The sequence below is a fragment of the Oncorhynchus keta genome, chromosome 20 (genome assembly GCF_023373465.1).
Source record: "Oncorhynchus keta strain PuntledgeMale-10-30-2019 chromosome 20, Oket_V2, whole genome shotgun sequence".
In the NCBI taxonomy this organism is placed as follows: Eukaryota; Metazoa; Chordata; class Actinopteri; order Salmoniformes; family Salmonidae; genus Oncorhynchus; species Oncorhynchus keta.
In genome coordinates, this window is record NC_068440.1 from 11,651,022 (window position 1) to 11,675,264 (window position 24,243).

At 44.6% G+C, this 24,243-nt stretch overlaps 1 protein-coding gene across 3 annotated transcripts in view; it reads left to right on the plus strand.

Moving 5' to 3' along the window:
- The first annotated feature begins 8,171 nt into the window (after positions 1–8,171).
- Positions 8,172–24,243, plus strand: part of sema4ab (sema domain, immunoglobulin domain (Ig), transmembrane domain (TM) and short cytoplasmic domain, (semaphorin) 4Ab) — a 47,850-nt gene continuing 31,778 nt past the window's right edge. Inside the window, exons 1-2 of one of the 3 annotated variants that reach the window (XM_035795459.1) lie at positions 8,172–8,493; positions 22,514–22,766. In XM_035795459.1, the coding sequence (XP_035651352.1) occupies positions 22,670–22,766 (97 nt within the window). In that variant the 5' untranslated portion in view covers positions 8,172–8,493; positions 22,514–22,669. The remainder of the gene's footprint in view (positions 8,494–22,513; positions 22,767–24,243) is intronic. The other 2 variants (XM_035795457.1, XM_035795458.1) reach the window with 2 other exon arrangements.

Consider the following 24,243-nt stretch of genomic DNA (forward strand, 5'->3'; position numbering starts at 1 on the left):
TGCAAAGAAAACACATTTTATGATTTTTAATAGGTTCAAAAAGTTGGTTGAAAATACACTTGCACTTACGAGCTTAGATGGTTCTCGACTTAATCAGGTCTCTGCATATAAATACTTAGGGATATGGTTGGATGATAAACTGTCTTTTAAAATGCATATTGATGAACTTTGTAAATGGCTAAAAAACAAGCTGGGCTTCCTCCATAGAAACAGGACATGCTTGTCCTCCACAAATAGAAGACAAATTGTGCAAGGTACTTTTATGTCTGTTATAGATTATGGGGCTATTATTTACATGCATGCTATGGCATCAACACTTAAATCGCTGGATGCTACTTCTCATTGCGCACTTATAGTGGGGCAAAAAAGTATTTAGTCAGCCACCAATTGTGCATGTTCTCCCACTTAAAAAGATGAGAGAGGCCTGTAATTTTCATCATAGGTACACTTCAACTATGACAGACAAAATGAGGAAAAAAATCCAGAAAATCACATTGTAGGATTCTTAATGAATTTATTTGCAAATTATGGTGAAAAATAAGTATTTGGTCAATAACAAAAGTTTATCTCAATACTTTGTTATATACCCTTTGTTGGCAATGACAGAGGTCAAATGTTTTCTGTCTTCACAAGGTTTTCACACACTGTTGCTGGTATTTTGGCCCATTCCCCCATGCAGATCTCCTCTAGAGCAGTGATGTTTTGGGGCTGTTGCTGGGCAACACAGACTTTCAACTCCCTCCAAAGATTTTCTATGGGGTTGAGATCTGGAGACTGGCTAGGCCACTCCAGGACCTTGAAATGCTTCTTACGAAGCCACTCCTTTGTTGCCCGGGCGGTGTGTTTGGGATCATTGTCATGCTGAAAGACCCAGCCACGTTTCATCTTCAATGCCCTTGCTGATGGAAGGAGGTTTTCACTCAAAATCTCACGATACATGGCCCCATTCATTCTTTCCTTTAACACGGATCAGTAGTCCTGGTCCCTTTGCAGAAAAACAGCCCCAAAGAATGATGTTTCCACCCCCATGCTTCACAGTAGGTATGGTGTTCTTTGGATGCATCTCAGCATTCTTTGTCCTCCAAACACGATGAGTTGAGTTTTTACCAAAAAGTTATATTTTGGTTTCATCTGACCATATGACATTCTCCCAATCTTCTTCTGGATCATCCAAATGCTCTCTAGCAAACTTCAGACGGGCCTGGACATGTACTGGCTTAAGCAGGGGGATACGTCTGGAACTGCAAATCCTGCGTCCCTGGCGGCGTAGTGTGTTTCTGATGGTAGGCTTTGTTACTTTGGTCACAGCTCTCTGCAGGTCATTCACTAGGTCCCCCCGTGTGGTTCTGGGATTTTTGCTCACCATTCTTGTGATCATTTTGACCCCACGGGGTGAGATCTTGCGTGGAGCCCCAGATCGAGGGAGATTATCAGTGGTCTTGTATGTCTTCCATTTCCTAATAATTGCTCCCACAGTTGATTTCAAACCAAGCTGCTTACCTATTGCAGATTCAGTCTTCCCAGCCTGGTGCAGGTCTACAATTTTGTTTCTGGTGTCCTTTGACAGCTCTTTGGTCTTGGCCATAGTGGAGTTTGGAGTGTGACTGTTTGAGGTTGTGGACAGGTGTCTTTTATACTGATAACAAGTTCAAACAGGTGCCATTAATACAGGTAACGAGTGGAGGACAGAGGAGCCTCTTAAAGAAGAAGTTACAGGTCTGTGAGAGCCAGAAATCTTGCTTGTTTGTTGGTGACCAAATACTTATTTTCCACCATAATTTGCAAATAAATTCATAAAAAATCATACAATGTGATTTTCTGGATTTTGTTTTTTCATTTTGTCTGTCATAATGTACCTATGATGAAAATTACAGGCCTCTCTCATCTTTTTAAGTGGGAGAACTTGCACAATTGGTGGCTGACTAAATACTTTTTTGCCCCACTGTAGGTTTATTATGGGTTGTAACGTTCGTCGTTGGGAGAAAGAGAGGAGGACCAAGGTGCAGTGTGGTAAGTATTCATTATGCCTTTTAATGAAAACGAATGCTCGAACAAAACAACAAAAAACAATAAACAAAACAGTTCTGTATGGTGAACATACACTACAGAAAATAATCACCCACAACTCAAAAGTGAAACCAGGCTACCTAAGTATGGTTCTCAATCAGGGACAACGATTGACAGCTGCCTCTGATTGAGAACCATACCAGGCCAAACACAGAAATCCCAAATTATAGAAAAGGGAACATAAGACTGCCCACCCCAACTCACGCCCTGACCATACTAAAACAAAGACATAACAACAGAACTAAGGTCAGAACGTGACTGTACCCTTCCCCAAAGGTGCGGCCTCCGGCCACAAAACCTGAACCTATAGGGGAGGGTCTGGGTGGGTGTCTGTCCGCGGTGGGGGCTCTGGCTTAGGACGTGGATCCCACTCCACCATAGTCTTTGTACGCCTCTACACCTGCCTCCGTGGCCTCTTTAGAGCGGCGACCCTCGCCGCCGACCTCGGACTGGGGACCCTAGCCCCGGGTCCCGAATGGACGGGAGATTCCGGCAGCACCGGACGGACGGGAGATTCCGGCAGCTCCTGACTGACGGGCGGCTCTGGCAGCTCCGGGCTGACGGGCGGATCTGGCAGCTCCTGACTGACGGGCGGATCTGGCAGCTCCTGACTGACGGGCGGATCTGGCAGCTCCTGACTGACGGGCGGCTCTGGCAGCTCCTGACTGACGGGCGGCTCTGGCAGCTCCTGACTGACGGGCGGCTCTGGCAGCTCCTGACTGACGGGCGGCTCTGGCAGCTCCTGACTGACGGGGGGCTCTGACTTCGCTGTCCATGAGACGAGAACAACATGTTCTCGTGTTTGTCTATAAAGCACTTCTGAATAAGCTAACTACTTATTGACGGGTGGCTCTGGCAGCTCAGGACAGACGGGCGGATCTGGCAGCTCAGGACAGACGGGCGGCTCTGGCAGCTCAGGACAGACGGGCGGCTCTGGCAGCTCAGGACAGACGGGCGGCTCTGGCAGCTCAGGACAGACGGGAGACTCTGGCAGCTCAGGACAGACGGGCGACTCTGGCAGCTCAGGACAGACGGGAGACTCTGGCAGCTCAGGACAGACGGGAGACTCTGGCAGTTCAGGACAGACGGGAGACTCTGGCAGCTCAGGACAGACGGGAGACTCTGGCAGCTCAGGACAGACGGGAGACTCTGGCAGCTCAGGACAGACGGGAGACTCTGGCAGCTCAGGACAGACGGGAGACTCTGGCAGCTCAGGACAGACGGGAGACTCTGGCAGCTCAGGACAGACGGGAGACTCTGGCAGCTCAGGACAGACGGGAGACTCTGGCAGCTCAGGACAGACGGGGAGACTCTGGCAGCTCAGGACAGACGGGAGACTCTGGCAGCTCAGGACAGACGGGAGACTCTGGCAGCTCAGAACAGACGGGAGACTCTGGCAGCTCAGGACAGACGGGAGACTCTGGCAGCTCAGGACAGACGGGAGCACCTGTAATGAAAACGAATACTCAAACAAAACAACAAAACGATAAACGAAACATTTCTGTATGGTGAACATACACTACAGAAAATAATCATCCACAACTCAAAAGTGAAACCAGGCTACCTAAGTATGGTTCTCAATCAGGGACAACGATTGACAGCTGCCTCTGATTGAGAACCATACCAGGCCAAACACAGAAATCCCAAATTATAGAAAAGGGAACATAAGACTGCCCACCCCAACTCACGCCCTGACCATACTAAAACAAAGACAAAACAAAGGAACTAAGGTCAGAACGTGACACGGGTGCTAGCTACAGAACTCACCACTGTGTTTTATATAAAAATGTAGGTTGGACTTCGCTGTCCATGAGACGAGAACAACATGCTCTCGTGTTTGTCTATAAAGCACTTCTGAATAAGCTACCTTCTTATTTATCATCACTCATCAACATTAGAATTAGAATTCCTAAAACCAGGTCTCAAGCATGGATTACACTTGAGGGCCATACGATCTCCACAGAGTTGGGTATGGCTGCCTTTTCCTGTTACGCTCCTTGCTTATGGAATAGCCTGCAGACTAAACTTAAACTGGATACTCTTGTCCCCTTTGCGCATTTTAAATATTTATTGTAGCATTTTTATTTTTGTATTGCTTGTAACTGTTTCGGGTAATGCAAGTTATTGTGCTGTTAGTAGAATAACCTGTGTGTAAATGAAATCTGTTGCTGTATTTTTGTTTTGTTTTTTGTATTATCTGTGATCGTTTTGTTTGTCTTGTTTAGTTTTTAAAATCATTGTACCTAAACTGTATGTGTAAACATGTGTACACAGGGCCCAGCTGTAAAAGAGACCTTGGTCTCAGTCTGTGTTCCTTGTTGAAATAAAGGTATAATAATAATAAACCACACCCCTCGTGCCATATTGCTTATATATATACTACATTTACATTTACATTACATTTAAGTCATTTAGCAGACGCTCTTATCCAGAGCGACTTACAAATTGGTGCATACACCTTATGACATCCAGTGGAACAGCCACTTTACAATAGTGCATCTAAATCTTTTTAGGGGGGTGAGAAGGATTACTTACCCTATCCTAGGTATTCCTTGAAGAGGTGGGGTTTCAGGTGTCTCCGGAAGGTGGTGATTGACTCCGCTGTCCTGGCGTCGTGAGGGAGTTTGTTCCACCATTGGGGGGCCAGAGCAGCGAATAGTTTTGACTGGGCTGAGCGGGAACTGTACTTCCTCAGTGGTAGGGAGGCGAGCAGGCCAGAGGTGGATGAACGCAGTGCCCTTGTTTGGGTGTAGGGCCTGATCAGAGCCTGGAGGTACTGAGGTGCCGTTCCCCTCACAGCTCCGTAGGCAAGCACCATGGTCTTGTAGCGGATGCGAGCTTCAACTGGAAGCCAGTGGAGAGAGCGGAGGAGCGGGGTGACGTGAGAGAACTTGGGAAGGTTGAACACCAGACGGGCTGCGGCGTTCTGGATGAGTTGTAGGGGTTTAATGGCACAGGCAGGGAGCCCAGCCAACAGCGAGTTGCAGTAATCAAGACGGGAGATGACAAGTGCCTGGATTAGGACCTGCGCCGCTTCCTGTGTGAGGCAGGGTCGTACTCTGCGGATGTTGTAGAGCATGAACCTACAGGAACGGGACACCGCCTTGATGTTAGTTGAGAACGACAGGGTGTTGTCCAGGATCACGCCAAGGTTCTTAGCGCTCTGGGAGGAGGACACAATGGAGTTGTCAACCGTGATGGTGAGATCATGGAACGGGCAGTCCTTCCCGGGAGGAAGAGGAGCTCCGTCTTGCTGAGGTTCAGCTTGAGGTGGTGATCCGTCATCCACACTGATATGTCTGCCAGACATGCAGAGATGCGATTCGCCACCTGGTCATCAGAAGGGGGAAAGGAGAAGATTAATTGTGTGTCGTCTGCATAGCAATGATAGGAGAGACCATGTGAGGTTATGACAGAGCCAAGTGACTTGGTGTATAGCGAGAATAAGAGAGGGCCTAGAACAGAGCCCTGGGGGACACCAGTGGTGAGAGCGCGTGGTGAGGAGACAGATTCTCGCCACGCCACCTGGTAGGAGCGACCTGTCAGGTAGGACGCAACAAGCGTGGGCCGCGCCGGAGATGCCCAACTCGGAGAGGGTGGAGAGGAGGATCTGATGGTTCACAGTATCGAAGGCAGCCGATAGGTCTAGAAGGATGAGAGCAGAGGAGAGAGAGTTAGCTTTAGCAGTGCGGAGCGCCTCCGTGATACAGAGAAGAGCAGTCTCAGTTGAATGACTAGTCTTGAAACCTGACTGATTAGGATCAAGAAGGTCATTCTGAGAGAGATAGCGGTAGAGCTGGCCAAGGACGGCACGCTCAAGAGTTTTGGAGAGAAAAGAGAGAAGGGATACTGGTCTGTAGTTGTTGACATCGGAGGGATCGAGTGTAGGTTTTTTCAGAAGGGGTGCAACTCTCGCTCTCTTGAAGACGGAAGGGACGTAGCCAGCGGTCAGGGATGAGTTGATGAGCGAGGTGAGGTAAGGGAGAAGGTCTCCGGAAATGGTCTGGAGAAGAGAGGAGGGGATAGGGTCAAGCGGGCAGGTTGTTGGGCGGCCGGCCGTCACAAGAAGCGAGATTTCATCTGGAGAGAGAGGGGAGAAAGAGGTCAGAGCATAGGGTAGGGCAGTGTGAGCAGAACCAGCGGTGTCGTTTGACTTAGCAAACGAGGATCGGATGTCGTCGACCTTCTTTTCAAAATGGTTGACGAAGTCATCTGCAGAGAGGGAGGAGGGGGGATTCAGGAGGGAGGAGAAGGTGGCAAAGAGCTTCCTAGGGTTAGAGGCAGATGCTTGGAATTTAGAATGGTAGAAAGTGGCTTTAGCAGCAGAGACAGAGGAGGAAAATGTAGAAGAGGAGGGAGTGAAAGGATGCCAGGTCCACAGGGAGGCGAGTTTTCCTCCATTTCCGCTCGGCTGCCCGGAGCCCTGTTCTGTGAGCTCGCAATGAGTCGTCGAGCCACGGAGCGGGAGGGGAGGACCGAGCCGGCCTGGAGGATAGGGGACATAGAGAGTCAAAGGATGCAGAAAGGGAGGAGAGGAGGGTTGAGGAGGCAGAATCAGGAGATAGGTTGAGAAGGTTTGAGCAGAGGGAAGAGATGATAGGATGGAAGAGGAGAGAGTAGCGGGGAGAGAGAGCGAAGGTTGGGACGGCGCGATACCATCCGAGTAGGGGCAGTGTGGGAAGTGTTGGATGAGAGCGAGAGGGAAAAGGATACAAGGTAGTGGTCGGAGACTTGGAGGGGAGTTGCAATGAGGTTAGTGGAAGAACAGCATCTAGTAAAGATGAGGTCAAGCGTATTGCCTGCCTTGTGAGTAGGGGGGAAGGTGAGAGGGTGAGGTCAAAAGAGGAGAGGAGTGGAAAGAAGGAGGCAGAGAGGAATGAGTCAAAGGTAGACGTGGGGAGGTTAAAGTCGCCCAGAACTGTGAGAGGTGAGCCGTCCTCAGGAAAGGAGCTTATCAAGGCATCAAGCTCATTGATGAACTCTCCAAGGGAACCTGGAGGGCGATAAATGATAAGGATGTTAAGCTTGAAAGGGCTGGTAACTGTGACAGCATGGAATTCAAAGGAGGCGATAGACAGATGGGTAAGGGGAGAAAGAGAGAAAGACCACTTGGGAGAGATGAGGATCCCGGTGCCACCACCCCGCTGACCAGAAGCTCTCGGGGTGTGCGAGAACACGTGGGCGGACGAGGAGAGAGCAGTAGGAGTAGCAGTGTTATCTGTGGTGATCCATGTTTCCGTCAGTGCCAAGAAGTCGAGGGACTGGAGGGAGGCATAGGCTGAGATGAACTCTGCCTTGTTGGCCGCAGATCGGCAGTTCCAGAGGCTACCGGAGACCTGGAACTCCACGTGGGTCGTACGCGCTGGGACCACCAGATTAGGTGACGCTGCCACGCGGTGTGGAGCGTTTGTATGGTCTGTGCAGAGAGGAGAGAACAGGGATAGACAGACACATAGTTGACAGGCTACAGAAGAGGCTACGCTAATGCAAGGAGATTGGAATGACAAGTGGACTATACGTCTCGAATGTTCAGAAAGTTAGCTTACGTAGCAAGAATCTTATTGACTAAAATGATTAAAATGATACAGTACTGCTGAAGTAGGCTAGCTGGCAGTAGCTGCGTTGTTGACACTACACTAATCAAGTCGTTCCGTTGAGTGTAATAGTTTCTACAGTGCTACTATTCGGGGCTAGCTGGCTAGCTAGCAGTGTTGTTTACGTTACGTTGCGTTAAAAGAACGACAATAGCTGGCTAGCTAACCTAGATTAGACCCATTATAATCAGCATTTTTATTTCCAAAAACCTAGATATGTGGAACAAACAGAGTGTCAAGTAATATGTCTGCCAGAATGCTCTGCTGGCGTTAGTAGTGGATGATACTAGTAAAAGCCAGAATGGGCTTTAAAGTTGACAAAGGCATTGAGAAAAATGTATTAACATTAATTGTAATGAAGGGAAAATGTAATGATGTGACCACAAGCAACATAGTGGATTTGATCTGTATAACCTATAATATTGTGTTATCAACAGCAGAGGATAATACAATCTTTGGTCTTACCGGTTTCCTCCTATAGATGGCGCCTGTTGATCAAGAGAGATAGTCTACGGTAATCTGTTGATCAACCGTGTGTTCACTTTGCTGAGCGGAGGCCATACAATTATATGGGAGGAGGCAGGCCAGGCAGACAGGCGTTTTTTCCACTGGGAGCTCCAAGAGCAAATGTTTACGGTCAGCGGTTTCCTTTTGTGGGCACGATTTATTTCGTTCGGAAGCGAGAGCAGAGCTTGCTACCTGAGCGGCGTAAACTACTACACCAATCCAGCCTACCTGAACGCAAGGGTGCGCTGGATAGAACAACGCCGGGAGAAGACACGCATAAACGCATTCGGTGAAGATACCTTGTTCTTTGCCCTTTGAGATGTAGGTAAGAACACTGACGAGTAGGCACTTTTAGTAGCCTTTTTCAATTGATTTGCAGTAGAGCACGTTAGATAGGCTAGCTATGTACTTTAAATTAGTACATTTGAACCAGCACAACCACTTAATTAACGTTGTTAGCCGGAACATTGTTGCTAGTTCAGTTTTTCATTCTGTGAACGTTTTGATTGTAAACGGCCCATGTTTACAGCCAGTATAACGTTGTTTTCGTGGTAGCCTTCATATGTTTTGTCGAATTTGCATTGTGAATGGGAACGGAACAAAACAAGATTTGTGATAATACACGCTTGTATTTTGCAAACGATTCTGAATGCCTTTTGCGCGCTGGGTGTTGTAAACCGAGAGAAAGCAACAATTATGGGATGAACTTTGGAAAACACGTGTTTTCCTCTGGCTGACTCGCGCTGTGGAATGTTTTGGGAGTGGAATGTGGGGATTGTTTTCCATTTGTCTTGTACTTTTGTTGTTTTTACTGTTATGAAATTCAGTTGCAGCGTTCACTCTGGAATCCAATGTTTGTGGGTGTCGAATAATATCAGAAGTGGAAAAATAAGCTATATTCACTAGTTCATAACCTTTGACTTGGTTGTCTGTCTGTGTTTGCCCAGCGAAGTCGGCCAACCAAACTCCTACAGCTTGGTGAAACTTTTCAGTTGTTGATATAATGACCAACCGTATCAGACCTAAAACACTCATTAGCTAGTCTGTTCATTTTCAAGCAGTAAGGCCGATTAACCTGTGCCCCCCGCACATTGATTCTGTACCGGTACCCCTGTATAGCCTCACTTCTGTTATTTTACTGCTGCTCTTTACTTATTATATTTTTACTCATCTATTTTTTACTTAACTTATTTTTCTTAAAACGTATTGTTGGTTAAAAGCTTGTAAGTGAGCATTTCACTGTAAGATCTACACCTGTTGTATTCGACACATGTGACATATAAATCAATTTATTTGACTGGGTCAATAACATCTTAAAGATGTAGGTTAGGATTGTCTACCTCCTGATTCCATTGTCACTGCTGCTCGGAGATGGAGAATGCAGAATACCCATGCAATATAGGCTAACCCATGAAATGGCTACATTTGTGTTTCAAAGTGATTTTAATGCATTTTTGTTATTCTGTGACAGATCTAATGCCAACGGAAAGCCATGCTTGGCTGTAAATATGAAGGAAGAAGTCGTTGACTGACTGTTGTCTTTGTGGTAAAGGGATGGAGAGGGAGGGTTGTCTTGCTCTTACCCACTCAAGTGGAAAATTGGATAGATGGTTGAAGTGTGCATCACAGGTGCACAGACTAATTATTCTGTCTAGGGTTGGGTGGTATCCAGATTGTCGTAGTTATACCGCTTCTGTACCATAACAGGATATACTGTATTACCGAATGTGCGCACAAGGGGTGCTATTTCACAAAACAAAAAAAATTGGACACACACACAGAGACAAAGGCATGAGGGGATTGAATGTCTCTGCTCTAACCAGGAAGCTTGATCTTGACATCTAGCCTCGTAACTATCAAGTTAGCAAAGCAAATGCATAGCTGGAGCCCTGCGCTGGATATAATTTATGTGACACATTTTATATATGCCACATGACCTACAGTTTGTGGACACCTGCTCGTCTAACATCTCATTCCAAAATCATGGGCATTAATATGGAGTTGGACCCCTCCCTTTGCTTCTATAACAACCTCCACTCTTCTGGGAAGGCTTTCCATTAGATGTTGGAACATTGCTGCAGGGACTTGCTTCCATTCATTCACGAGCATTAGTGAGGTCGTGCACTGATGTTGGGTGATTAGGCCTGGTTTGCAGTCAGCGTTCCAATTCATCCCAAAGGTGTTTGATGGGGTTGAGGTCAGGGCTCTGTGCAGGCCAGTCAAGTTTTTCCACACTGATTTAAGTTGGAAGCACAGAATTGTCTAGAATGTCATTGTATGCTGTATTTGTATTTGACAAACAGATTTGTTGTGAAGTTGACGGTGCCACGTTGAGTCAATGAGCCCTTCAGTAAGGCCATTCTACTGCCAATGTTTGTCTATGGAGATTGCATGGCTGTTTTAAATAACTGCCATCAACGGGTGTGTCTGAAATAGCTGAATCCATTCATTTGAAAGTGTCTACATATATATATTTATTACACACACTATATACTTTTTTTTTAATGGTATTGAAAATCATACCATCTGTATTTTGGGGGAAAAAACAGTATATCACTCAAGCCTCCTTCTGTCATTGGTGGAGGATCTCCACAGCTCTTGAAACCAAAGCCTGCACAGCACAATCATCTTGTTTGAAGTCAGCTTCAGCCTCTGGACATGCTTTATAGCCTGGCTGGTAGTCTGAAGTTCTCCAACCCTTTCGTCTGACAGTATTGTTCATAAATGGGGGCTTTTCCCTCAGATCTTCATATCATGAGTCAGTGAGGAGTATATGAAAACAGATAAAGGTGCGTGGTGGGCAGAAGTGCAGGTGTCTAGTGGTTTCTGTCTATTGAAGAGGCTTTGTATGGGGGGGGTGGCAGTGTGCTATTGCAGCCTAGTTAATTGGCTTGTTCTTGGAAAAACAATTGTGCAGCATGTGTGCATGCACGCACACACACACCGATACACGCCATTAGACATGCAGATAAACACACTCAACCTCAGCTAGACACACGCATGAACGCACGCATACCCGCACACTCAACTAAAACCCCAAACCCCTCGTCAGACCTGGTAATAGAGTGGTGAGGAGGAGGAGTCTGCTGTGTATGGAAGTGACTTTGCCATTTCTTTAATGTTTTCAGGTTCACTTAAACATAATTTGAAGCTTTGTTTGACTGACAGTTATGTTTGCCCAGCTATATCCTGTACCAAGCTTGTTTTCCTTGGCTGGCTAACTGAACTATGCTAATTTTCACCCTCATTGCTAAATGTCATAAATACTGCACCCTACACTTCAAAACTCTGTTGCTAGGTATAAATTCATGTAACCAAGAAATCTGCTGGAAAGAAACTTAAGTGATTTATTGAAATAGTCATGACTGGTTTGGGGTATCTGTCGTGTAAGACAACGGCGGCGAAGGACATCATTGCTCCTTAACACATCCAAGTTCGGTTTTGAGATACATAGTTGTAAGGTTAGCTGGAAGTTTCTGTCTGTTCTTGGAACTGTGGCAACGGGTAGCCTCTTACCGCTTGGCTCAATGGGATTTGTAGTGATTTTGCCAACACAGCCAGATATGTAAACAGTATTGTACACTTCATCTTTTTTAAACGCATCATATTTGTTGCGGACCTTTTTAGTTTAATGAGTAATCCAGTAATGGCACAAGTTAATTGACATTAACTTAATTGATATGAGGGTCTGCGGAGCTGCTCCTCCTCGCCACTCTACGCTCCGGGCTGGTCAGATCTGCTGTAGTCATGGCAACCCCACGGGCCTAGGGGGATCAAAGCTTTCGCCGGAGATTTGCCTTTGTCTTTTGCCTCGCTCTCGCTTGCTCTTTCTCTCTCTGTCCCACTCTCTCGATGTCACATCTGTAGCCTGGCTTGGACAAAGACGAGTCTTCTCTTTCTTGTCTTCTCCTCTTTCTTTGCAGCTGGGGTTACCCCAACCACAATGAGTCCTAGTGATGTTTTCATATAACCCTAGTCCCCAATTTTGTCTCGGATTATACCGGGCCAGGACTTTGATGGTTTTGACCCGCGCATTTTTACATTATAACCATATGAACGATTGTCGCTGTGGACGCAACTCGCATTCTTAATGAAGCAGTTCTCACACAGAAAAGCTTTGCTTCTGTTTGCTTTGCTTATTCACCTCATCCCTTTGTTTTGGTGGCTCTGTTTTGCACCGTTATCGTTTGACTGATTTGGGAAAGCTGCATAGAAAATGTAGCCCCAATTCAGACTTACGCACCAAAGTAAACTTGTAAATTAGAATGGTACTGTGAAATGAAAAGTATTTGAAGATGAATTTAGCCTCTGCTTATAAATGAAAGAAAACGTTCTCCTTTTGAAATATATTGTCTGTGCATCTCTGAGTGATGTTCTATAGATTCCAGCGGTCATTTCATGTTTTCATGTGCATCTGAGATACTGCTGTTCAAGCAGGCAGAAATGAGTCCGGTATGACACAGCATTGCCATAAAGCCACTCTCACTACACTGGAAGTTAATAGGAATTACTACTTTACACCGCAAAAATGTCTATCATGTCTATCATACATGTCAGATTTCAATACTGGCCAATGTCAAAACACAGGAGGTCGTCTTTTCTCAAATGAGATGTTGATTAAAAAAAATTGTGATATTCCTACCTTGAGAAATGTGTAATTTAAGAGGGTCCATCACATTTCTCCTATTTGTCTGCCTCTTCAGTCCAGGGTGCATACATAAAGAGAGATGAGGAATCATCTTTGTATCTGTGCCATTTTATAGAGTCTGTGACGACAGGGGCAACGCTGTTGAGTACATTTCGGCTGAACCCCAACCCACCCACACACACTTGGCTGAACCCCAACCCACCCACACACACTTGGCTGAACCCTCCTGATGACCTGGTTGGACACGACTCCAACAGGAGTCAGAAGTCTCACCCAGTTGACAACATTAAAATGGTGCTGCCCATGCTAATTCTGCCTTTTGGCCACTAGTTTTCTATATCATTCTCCATGGGTACGTTGCATGGTGCCGTTGCAAAGACTCCACTCAGTGAGACACATCGATCTGCAGGTTGAACATATTGAGATTGTAGACTTCTAAATTGATAATGCAGTTTTTTTAGGCAATATGTTATTTTTTTTATTTTTTTTATTTTTATACAGCTAACTAGGTTCTTCACCTGCTGATATTGACTTTGGTATTAATGTGTGTAGCTACGTTTGTGTGCTAGCTAGCCAGCCAAAGAGCGAGCATTGCATTGTGGGTTTTGAAGTCAACTTGAGTGAGGTGCAGAAGATTTCCATAACAATTTTATTGTTAACCTTATTATAATAACAAAATAAAAAAAATATTCTCACAATATTTAACTCTGTGAATTAGTGGATTGTTTTCTTTAAGCCCACCTCCCCCTTTCATTTTAAAGGCGCTCTGGCTACTGTCAGGGGCCTTGCTACGGTCTCTTCTCAGAAGTGCAGAATGAGGGTTTTATGCGGGCATTATATTGCCTGTAAAGTTATAACTCACCCAGAACAACTGGATCTTGCCATAGTCTACCCTATGATTTGGGTGTGCCTGTGGGTGGCATTGGTCCAATCGTCTTTGGTCCAAATCGGATGATGGGTATTATATTTAAAGCAGGGTGGTATACCATATTTTACTATATACCGGTATTGTTGCACAGACGAGTTTGGGTTTTTACTTTACCACTTCTGTAAGGCCATTCTACTGCCAATGTTTGTCTATGGAGATTGCATGGTGGTGTGCTCGATTTTTATACACCTGTCAGCAACGGGTCTGGCTGAAGTAGCCAAATCAAGTAATTTGAAGGGGTGACCACATATTATTGTGTGTGTGTGTGTGTGTGTGTGTGTGTGTGTGTGTATAAACACAACATGTAAAGTGGTGGTCCCAGGTTTCATGAGCTGAAAAAAAAGATCTCAGAAATGTTCCATTAGCACAAGCTTATTTCTCCATATTTTTTTTTTTTTGCACAAATTTGTAGACATCCCAGTTTTGCCACAAAACACAATGCCACAGATGTCTCAAGTTTTGAGGAAGCGTTCAATTGGCTTGCTGACTGCAGGATTGTCCAACAAAGCAGTTTCCAGATAATTGAATGTTCATTTCTCTGGTCTGCGGCCTCACAACTGCAGACCACGTGTAACCATGCCAGCCCAGGACCTCCACATCCGGCCTCTTCACCCGCGGGATCGTCTGAGACCAGCCACTGGAACAGCTGATGAAACTGGGGGTTTGCACAACCGAAAACTTTCTGCACAAACAGTCAGAAACTGTCTCTGGGAAGCTCATCTGCATCCTTGTTGTTCTCACCAGGGTCTTGACCTGACTGCAGTTTGGCGTTGTAACCGACTTCAGTGGGGAAATGCTCACCTTCAATGGCCATTGGCACTCTTTAGAAGTGTGCACTTCACCGGTTTCAACTGTACCGGGCAGATAGCGTGTATGGTGCCATGTGGGTTCGAGGTTTGCTTATGTCAACGTTGTGAACAGAGTGCCCCATGGTGGTTGTGACAAGACCCTGACGCCCGTTGTCAAATATTCAACCCTTTTAATATGGCAAGTCTACATATGTTTAGGAGTTAAAATGGAACAAAAGGAACATTTGTTGTCTAACTGGGAGTCTCGTGAGTGAAAACATCCGACGATCATCAAAGGTAAACGATTAATTTGATTTGCTTTTCTGATTTTCGTGACCAAGTTACCTGATGCTAAGTGTACTTATTGCTTTGTCGAGCGATCGATAAACTTACACAAACGCTTATTGCTTTCGCTGTAAAGCATAATTTCAAAATCTGAGGCGACAGGTGGATTAACCAAAGGCTACGCTGTGTTTTGCAATATTGCACATGTGATTTCATGAATATGATATATTTTATAGTAATATTATTTGACTGTGGCGCTATGCTATTCAGCGTTGCTGATGACAATTATACCGGATCCGGGATGGGTGGTTCAAAGAGGTTATTAATCAAGGTATTTGGGCTTCTCCAAGCTCTGATGCTAGTATTTTCAAGTCATCAGTAGCCTACCAAACTTTCTGACTGCCTGGTACTCAACACTCTATTGTCCCTCTAAATCACTCTGACATAAATGCAAATGTTTTCAAAAATGTAATCAAATACTTCACGAGATCTCATGTTGCGCAACATTTCTATAGGCTATGCATTTCCGTGAGAAAACAGAGTGATGGCCTCTACTAAAAAGAGGATCCCATCAGCTAGGCCTAGTGTATTTATTTCTCAACTTTCCTATAATATTAAGCACATTGGTTATATTTACAACCAGAGTATAGCCTACCTGGCTGGCATGAAAATGAACCACGGGAAAAGTGTCCTCCATTTGCTATATAAGTGTATAGGTCACATGTATTTTTTCCCCCGCTGCACCTGTATCGAAACAGGTGCATGATAATAGTCTATTCTAAATCAAAACAAATTTCACACACGTGTATATTTATTTTATGGTATATGTAAAGACAAGATTAAATCAAGAATAGTCTGATGGGTGACAATATTTCCCTATCGCCTGTGAATGATATATTATCAATTGTGAATGATGCCCAGCATTAGAAACAATGCCCTTTTTTCTCTCGATTAGTCCAAATCATAGTCACACACCTCATGTAGCCTCACCCATAGGCCTATGTTTTAATAAGGTCTGTATCACAGCTAAAGTGGCCAAATCACTTCTTAAAATTAAGCACATTAGGCTCTACACACCTTGTAAAGCTGATTAACTGGCATACAGTACCAGTCAAAAGTTTGTAGTTAAGGGGTTTTCTTTATTAGTGAAGACATAAAAAATATGAAATAACACACATGGAATCATGTAGTAGCCACTCTTTTCCTTGATGACAGCTTTGCATTCTCTTGGCATTCCCTCCCAGCTTCATGAGGAATGCTTTTCCTACAGTCTTGAAGGAGTTCCCACACATGCTGAGCACTGTTGGCTGATTTTCATTCTCTGTTGTCCAACTCATCCCAAACCATCTCAATTTGGGTTGAGGTTGGGTAATTGTGGATGCTAGGTCATCTGATGCAGCACTCATCACTCTCCTTCTTGGTCAAATAGCCCTTACACAGCTTGGGCGTGTGTTGGTTCATTGACCTGTTGAATAATAAATTATGGTCCCACTAAGCGCAAACCAGATGGGATGGACTATCGCTGCAGAATGCTGTGGTAGCCATGCTGGTTAAGTGTGTCTTGAATTCTAAATCAATCACAGACCGTGTCACCAGCAAAGCACCATCACACCACCACCTCCACACATGTGGTCTACAGCTTATCATGGGATACTCTACTTCAGGCGAGCAAAATCCAGAGACTTCCTAAGATTTGTCCAATGATTGTACGTTGGCAAGTAATTATTTTTATTTTATTTAACTAGGCAAGTCGGTTAACCTGAAGTGACATCCCATCCCGTGAACGGGACCATTGTCATCATCTGACACTAATTCGCATAACCCAACGGACACATCTTCCTAGAAAATCTTCCTATTCATGAGAATCACAAGTGAAATATATTGGAACACAGCTTAGCCTTTTGTTAATCACCCTGTCATCTCAGATTTTCAAAATATGCTTTACAGCCAACGCTAGACAAGCATTTGTGTAAGTTTATCATAGCCTAGCATAGCATTATGCCTTTGCTAGCAGCAGGCAACCTTGTCACGGAAATCAGAAAAGCAATCAAATGAAATTGTTTACCTTTGATGAGCTTCGGATGTTTTCACTCACGCAATTTTTTTTTTCTCCCAAAAGATTATTTTTGTAGGCGAAATAGCTCCGTTTGTTCTTCACGTTTGGCTGAGAAATCGCCCGGATATTGCGGTCACCCATATTCCAAATTAGCTCCATAATATCGACAGAAACATGGCAAACATTGTTTAGAATCCATCCTCAAGGTGTTTTTCTAATATCTATTCGATAATATATCCGTCGGGACAATTCGTTTTTCACTAGGACTGATTTGGAGTAATGGCTACCTCTATTTTACGCGAGAATCTCTCGGGGCCACCATGTGACCACTTACACAATGTGTCCGCCTACGGCTAGTCTTCAACAGAAATGTGTTAAACTATGTCACAATGCTGTAGACACCTTGGGGAATACGTAGAAAGCGTAAACTCGTTGATGGTACGTTCACAGCTGAACAGGGAGTCATTGGAATGCAGCGCTTTCAAAACCTGGGGCACTTCCAGATGGGATTTTTCTCAGGCTTTCGCCTGCAACATCAGTTCTGTTATATTCACAGACAATAATTTTACAGTTTTGGAAACGTTAGTGTTTTCTATCCAAAGCTGTCAATTATATGCATATTCTAGCATCTCCTCCCAGAACTGGACTAAAGCATCCGCCAACTCCTGGGGACAGTCTGTGGTGCAACGTGGCGTTGGTGGATGGAGCGAGACATGATGTCCCAGATATGCTCAATTGGATTCAGTTCTGGGGAACGGGTGGGCCAGTCCATAGCATCAATGCCTTCCACTTGCAGGAACTGCTGACACACGCCAGCCACATGAGGTCTAGCATTGTCTTGCATTAGGAGGAACCCAGGGCCAACCGCATCAGCATATGGTTTCACAAGGGGTCTGAGGATCTCATCTCGGTACCAAATGGCAGTCAGGCTACGTCTGGCGAGCACATGGGAGGGCTGTGCGGCCCCCAAAAGAAATGCCACCCCACACCATGACTGCCCATCGCCAAACCGGTCATGCTGGAGGATGTTGCAGGCAGCAGAACGTTCTCCACGGCGTCTCCAGACTGTCACGTCTGTCACCTGCTCAGTGTGAACCTGCTTTCATCTGTGAAGAGCACAGGGCGCCAGTGGCGAATTTGCCAATCTTTGTGTTCTCTGGCAAATGCCAAACATCCTGCACGGTGTTGGGCTGTAAGCACAACCCCCACCTGTGGATGTCGGGCCCTCATACCACCCTCATGGAGTCTGTTTCTGACCGTTTGAGCAGACACATGCACATTTGTGGCCTGCTGGAGGTCATTTTGCAGGGCTCTGGCAGTGCTCCTCCTCACACAAAGACTGAGGTAGCGGTCCTGCTGCTGGGTTGTAAAGACCTACGGCCTCCTCCACGTCTCCTGATGTACTGGCCTGTCTCCTGGTAGCGCCTCCATGCTCTGGACACTACGCTGACAGACACAGCAAACCTTCTTGCCACAGCTCGCATTGATGTCCCATCCTGGATGAGCTGCACTACCTGAGCCACTTGTGTGGGTTGTAGACTCCGTCTCATGCTACCACTAGAGTGAAAGCACCGCCAGCATTCAAAAGTGACCAAAACATCAGCCAGGAAGCATAGGAACTGAGAAGCGGTCTGTGGTCACCACCTGCAGAACCACTCCTTTATTGGGGGTGTCTTGCTAATTGCCTATAATTTCCACCTGTTGTCTATTCCATTTGCACAACAGCATTTGAAATGTATTGTCAATCAGTGTTGCTTCCTAAGTGGACAGTTTGATTTCACAGAAGTATGATTGACTTGAGGTTACATTGTGTTGTTTAAGTGTTCCCTTTATTTTTTTTAGCAGTATGTGTATGTATATATATCTATTCTAGCCAATTTTTATTTGTCACATGCGCCGAATACAACAGGTGTAGGTAGACCTTACAGTGAAATGCTTACTTACAAGCCCCTAACCCTCAATGTAGTGTAACATTTTTAGGGGCTTCCTCTGACACCGCCTGGTATAGAGGTGGCTGGAAGCTTGGCCCCGGTGATGTACTGGGGGGGATGACGTCATCGATGCACTTATTGATGAAGCCAGTGACTGATGTGTATGCCTCAATGCCATCAGAAGAATCCAGGAACATATTCCAGTCTGTGCGAGCAACACAGTCCTGTAGCTTAGCATCTGCTTCCTCTGACCACTTTCTTTTATTGACCTGAGTCAGTGGTGCTTTCTGCTTTAATTTTTGCTTGCAAGCAGGAATCGGGAGGATATAATTATGGTCAGACTTGCCAAATGGAGGACGAGAGAGCTTTGTACGCATCTGTGTTGTAAAGGTGGTCTAGTCTTTTTAAAATTTATTCTCTGGTTGCCTGTTTAACATGCTGGTAGAAATTTGGTAGAATGGATTTGTTTCCCTGCATTAAAGTCCCTGGCCACTAGGACCGCCACCTCTGAATGAAAGGGGGATACCTAGTCAGTTGTAAACCTGAATGCCTTCAACTGAAATGTGTCTTCCGAGTGTTTTCCTGTTTGATTATGGTGGTATGCAGCTCATTGAGTGCTATCTTAGTGCCAGCATTGGTCTGTGGTGGTATATAGACAGCTACGAAAAATACAGATGACAACTCTCTAGGTAGATAGTGTGGTCTACAGCTTATCATATGATACTCCACCTCAGTTGAGCAAAACTGTTTACAGCTGTTTACAAATATACATAGACCACCAGCCCTTGTCTTACCAGAGGTGTCTGTTCGGTCCTTCTGATACAGTTTAAAACCTGCCAACTGTATGTTATTCATGTTGTCGTTCAGCCACGACTCTGTGAAACATAAGATATTATAGTTTTTAATGTTACGTTGGTAGTTTAGTCTTGCTCGTAGGTCATACATTTTGCACGTTGGCCAATTGAACAGATGCCAGTGGGGGTTTACTCGCTCGCCTACGAATTCCTAGGAGGCAGCCCAACCTCCGCCTCCTTTTTTTTTTTTTCTCCGTCCTCTCTTCGCGGAAATGACGGGGATTTGGTGTAGTTCCCGGGAAAGCAGTATGTCCTTACCGTCAGACTCATCATTAAAGTAAAAAGCTTCTACCAGTTCGTGGTGAGTAATTCCTGTTCTGATGTCCAGAAGTTATTTTCGGTCATAAGAGATGGTAGCAGCAACATTATGCACAAAATACGTTTTTTTTTTTTAAAGATAGAAATATCGCAAAGAAACTAACAAAATAACAGTTGGTTAGAAGCACATACAGTGGGCAAAAAAGTACTTAGTCAGCCACCAATTGTGCAAGTTTTCCCACTTAAAAGATGAGGCCTGTAATTTTCATCATAGGTACACTTCAACTATGACAGACAAAATGAGAAAAAAAATCCAGAAAATCACATTGTAGGATTTGTAATACATTTATTTGCAAATTATGGTGGAAAATAAGTATTTGGTCACCTACAAACAAGATACAGGTCTGTGAGAGCCAGAAATCTAACTTCTTCTTTAAGAGGCTCCTCTGTCCTCCACTTGTTACCTGTATTAATGGCACCTGTTTGAACTTGTTATCAGTATAAAATGCACCTGTCCACAACCTCAAACAGTCACACTCCAAACTCCACTATGGCCAAGACCAACGAGCTGTCAAAGGACACCAGAAACAAAATTGTAGACCTGCACCAGGCTGGGAAGACTGAATCTGCAATAGGTAAGCAGCTTGGTTTGAAGAAATCAACTGTGGGAGCAATTGTTAGGAAAGGGAAGACATACAAGACCACTGATAATCTCCCTCGATCTGGGGCTCCACGCAAGATCTCACCCCGTGGGGTCAAAATGATCACAAGAACGGTGAGCAAAAATCCCAGAACCACACGGGGGGACCTAGTGAATGATCCGCAGAGAGCTGGGACCAAAGTAACAAAGCCTACTATCAGTAACACACTACGTCGCCAGGGACTCAAATCCTGCAGTGCCAGACGTGTCCCCCTGCTTAAGCCGGTACATGTCCAGGCCCGACTGAAGTTTGCTAGAGAGCATTTGGATGATCCAGAAGAAGATTGGGAGAATGTCATATGGTCAGATGAAACAAAAATATAACTTTTTGGTAAAAACTCAACTCTTCGTGTTTGGAGGACAAAGAATGCCGAGTTGCATCCAAAGAACACCATATCTACTGTGAAGCATGGGGGTGGAAACATCATGCTTTGGGGCTGTTTTTCTGCAAAGGGACCAGGACGACTGATCCGTGTTAAAGGAAAGAATGAATGGGGCCATGTATCGTGAGATTTTGAGTGAAAACCTCCTTCCATCAGCAAGGGCATTGAAGATGAAACGTGGCTGGGTCTTTCAGCATGACAATGATCCCAAACACACCGCCCGGGCAACAAAGGAGTGGCTTCGTAAGAAGCATTTCAAGGTCCTGGAGTGGCCTAGCCAGTCTCCAGATCTCAACCCCATAGAAAATCTTTGGAGGGAGTTGAAAGTCTGTGTTACCCAGCAACAGCCCCAAAACATCACTGCTCTAGAGGAGATCTGCATGGAGGAATGGGCCAAAATACCAGCAACAGTGTGAAAACCTTGTGAAGACTTACAAAAAAACATTAGACCTCTGTCATTGCCAACAAAGTATATAACAAAGTATTGAGAAACTTTTGCTATTGACCAAATACTTATTTTCCACCATAATTTGCAAATAAACTCATTAAAAATCCGACAATGTGATTTTCTGGATTTTTTTTTCTCATTTTGTTTGTCATAGTATAAGTGTACCTATGATGAAAATTACAGGCCTCATCTTTTTAAGTGGGAGAACTTAAACAATTGGTGTCTGACTAAATACTTTTTTGCCCCACTGTATAACGTCAGCCATCCTCTCAGGCGCCATTCTACCATTCATGGGAATACTTTGGAACCTATTTCCAACATTTTAAAAATATACATTTTTTAAATGCTCAAACTTCGGGCGCCAAATCAAAGCACTGCCAGTTGGGGAACCCTGACTTAGGACATCAAATGTTGTTTTTCTATTAAAGTATGATTTTTTTAAAGAGCGAATGCCTGAATACAGGGAAAAATCTAGAACCCGGAAAGACAGTGGAATTAGGCAAATATGAAATTTGTTATAGGTCCTTAATTAGCTTGCACGATGGATATCAGTGAACATGTTGGTAATACCTTTCCTTTGATCAAAAGGTTCATATTGTTGTGAGTAGCAGTCATTTCAACCTAGAGTAAAGTAGGTCTTATCTGTATTTCTCACTGAATCTCCATGATGTTCCTTATGTCAAATAGAATTTCAAAGTGATTGTTAAGTGATATCAGTTTGTCAGGTGTTTCTCTAGTTGTTCCCTAAATGATTTCACACTGCATGAATCATTAATTTAATTTGGGTTTTTCCTTGAGGTTTCTTGTAATGTTTTTTTTTCGCTGAACAGCCTGTGTAGGTAGGTGGTGCCTACTTGTAACATGAAATATACTAGTCCATTAGGTAATTCTGGGATATCCCAGAAGTTATTTGTTCCTCTTAGTGCAGACTTGGGAAATTAGTCATTCCTTTGCTGGCAGGCTTTCTGTCCACCCACAACTCTACAGTGCCAAGGGAGTACTGCTTTTCTCTCTGACCCTCCCTCCCCTGACTCCATCTCTCTCTCTCTTTTTCTCTCTCCCTCAGATGCGATGACGGCTGGCTCCAGAGACAAGAGGAAGTGGCTTTTGCCTCTGTGCTCCTCCGACAGAACCAGTCTTTAACACAGACAAACAACGGACACTTTTCGCCAGACGCTTTCTCCCAAGCACTGATTTTGCTCTCCTCCCTCTTTGGGGCATCATGGAACGCCAAGGCCCACTCCCTATAATCGTGGTCATTCTAGGGGTTATGGGTACATGTTTGGCCAGGCTTACCCCCCGGGTCTCGTTTCCTATGGGTAAGTCAAACACTTTTTATGATCTTGTTAGCTCCTCGATTATGAGTATGAACTTTTGAAATCCAGTGATGCATTCCAAGGCTTTCATTTAGCCTCGCTGTCTTAAAGTGACAGTGGCTTAAAGCAAAGTACTTTGCAGCTGTGAATACTCTCCAGTGACTGTATTTAGCTATGGATTATAAAATATATATATTTTTAAACTTAAGAACAGATCAAAAAGACACTCTTGGTGTGAATGCTTGTCTATCATGCCCTGCTTGGGCTGGAGAGACCCACCCAGTCCACAGACGTTTGTACATCCAATTGAACTATGCTCCTATACTCGGTATCATGATAATGACTTGGAATGACACGGTAAGTATTGACACGGTAAGTATTGTTCTCACCATTGTAGCTCTGGTAGTAATTGCATCCCTAATATGACTAGATCGAGGTTCAACGGGACCAACGAAGGGTCAGAAGTGCAACAGCGCTAACAGGGGGGAAATGCGATCGTGAGTGACAAGCATTGCTAAACATTGCTCTAACTGGGTGAGGCCGATTTCAGTGTTGAGTTCGTTTTCAAGAATCAATCACTTATGAATGATCAATGCTCGTTGTATTTAACCTTTATTTAACTAGGCATGTCCGTTAAGAACAAATTCGTATTTACAATAACGGCCTACTTGTCTCTGAGCAGAGATGATTACTTCAGACCAAAATACACATGTTTGCCATCTGTATATGGTGACGCTGTCATTATGTGCACGTTGTATAGTTGGTTCCAAAGTTGTCCCACATGAGCCTTTCACAGGCTCACATGGAATAACTTTGAGTGGTCTGTTGCCATCCATCATTTGTGGATATTCTGGAGAGGGGAATGAAAGTTGAGCTGAACCGATGCGCTGTTGTCTCTCTCTAGTACAAAGCACTGCTCTCTGCGGTCGTAATAAGAAGAGCTCCCGAGTTTTGCCCCAACTAACGACGTACTAATGAGACGTGCATTATGGTTAACGAAGCAGCCAGCGGATGACATCACAATGATTTTGAACTGTTCGGTTGCATGGTCTTCAAAGCGTGTATTCATTACTATTGTTAAAGTGGAACTGACAGCGTTTGAACTACTTTGCAGATATGAAAAGTTTTTATTAGGTTTTATTTACTGCAGTGCTTTCCCACTATATTGCCATAGAATATTCACAAATGCCTTACACTGTCATTCCCAAAAATTCGATGAAAATGTGAAAAGGAACGTACAGTGCTCGCTTTTCAGGAAATATAATACAATAAAAAGGTATATTCTTCCAAGGTGGTTATTATGAACAGATTTTAATAAGATTTAATGTGGCTAAAACGCTGTCAGTTCCACTTGAAGGGGCTGGGCAGTAACATAAAAAAACCCGGAATGTTGTAATATGGTTTTTAAACTTTCAGTTTGTTTGCTCCAGTTAAGGGTTGGAAGTTGTAACAAAGTAAATAGTATCCAACGTTGGCCATT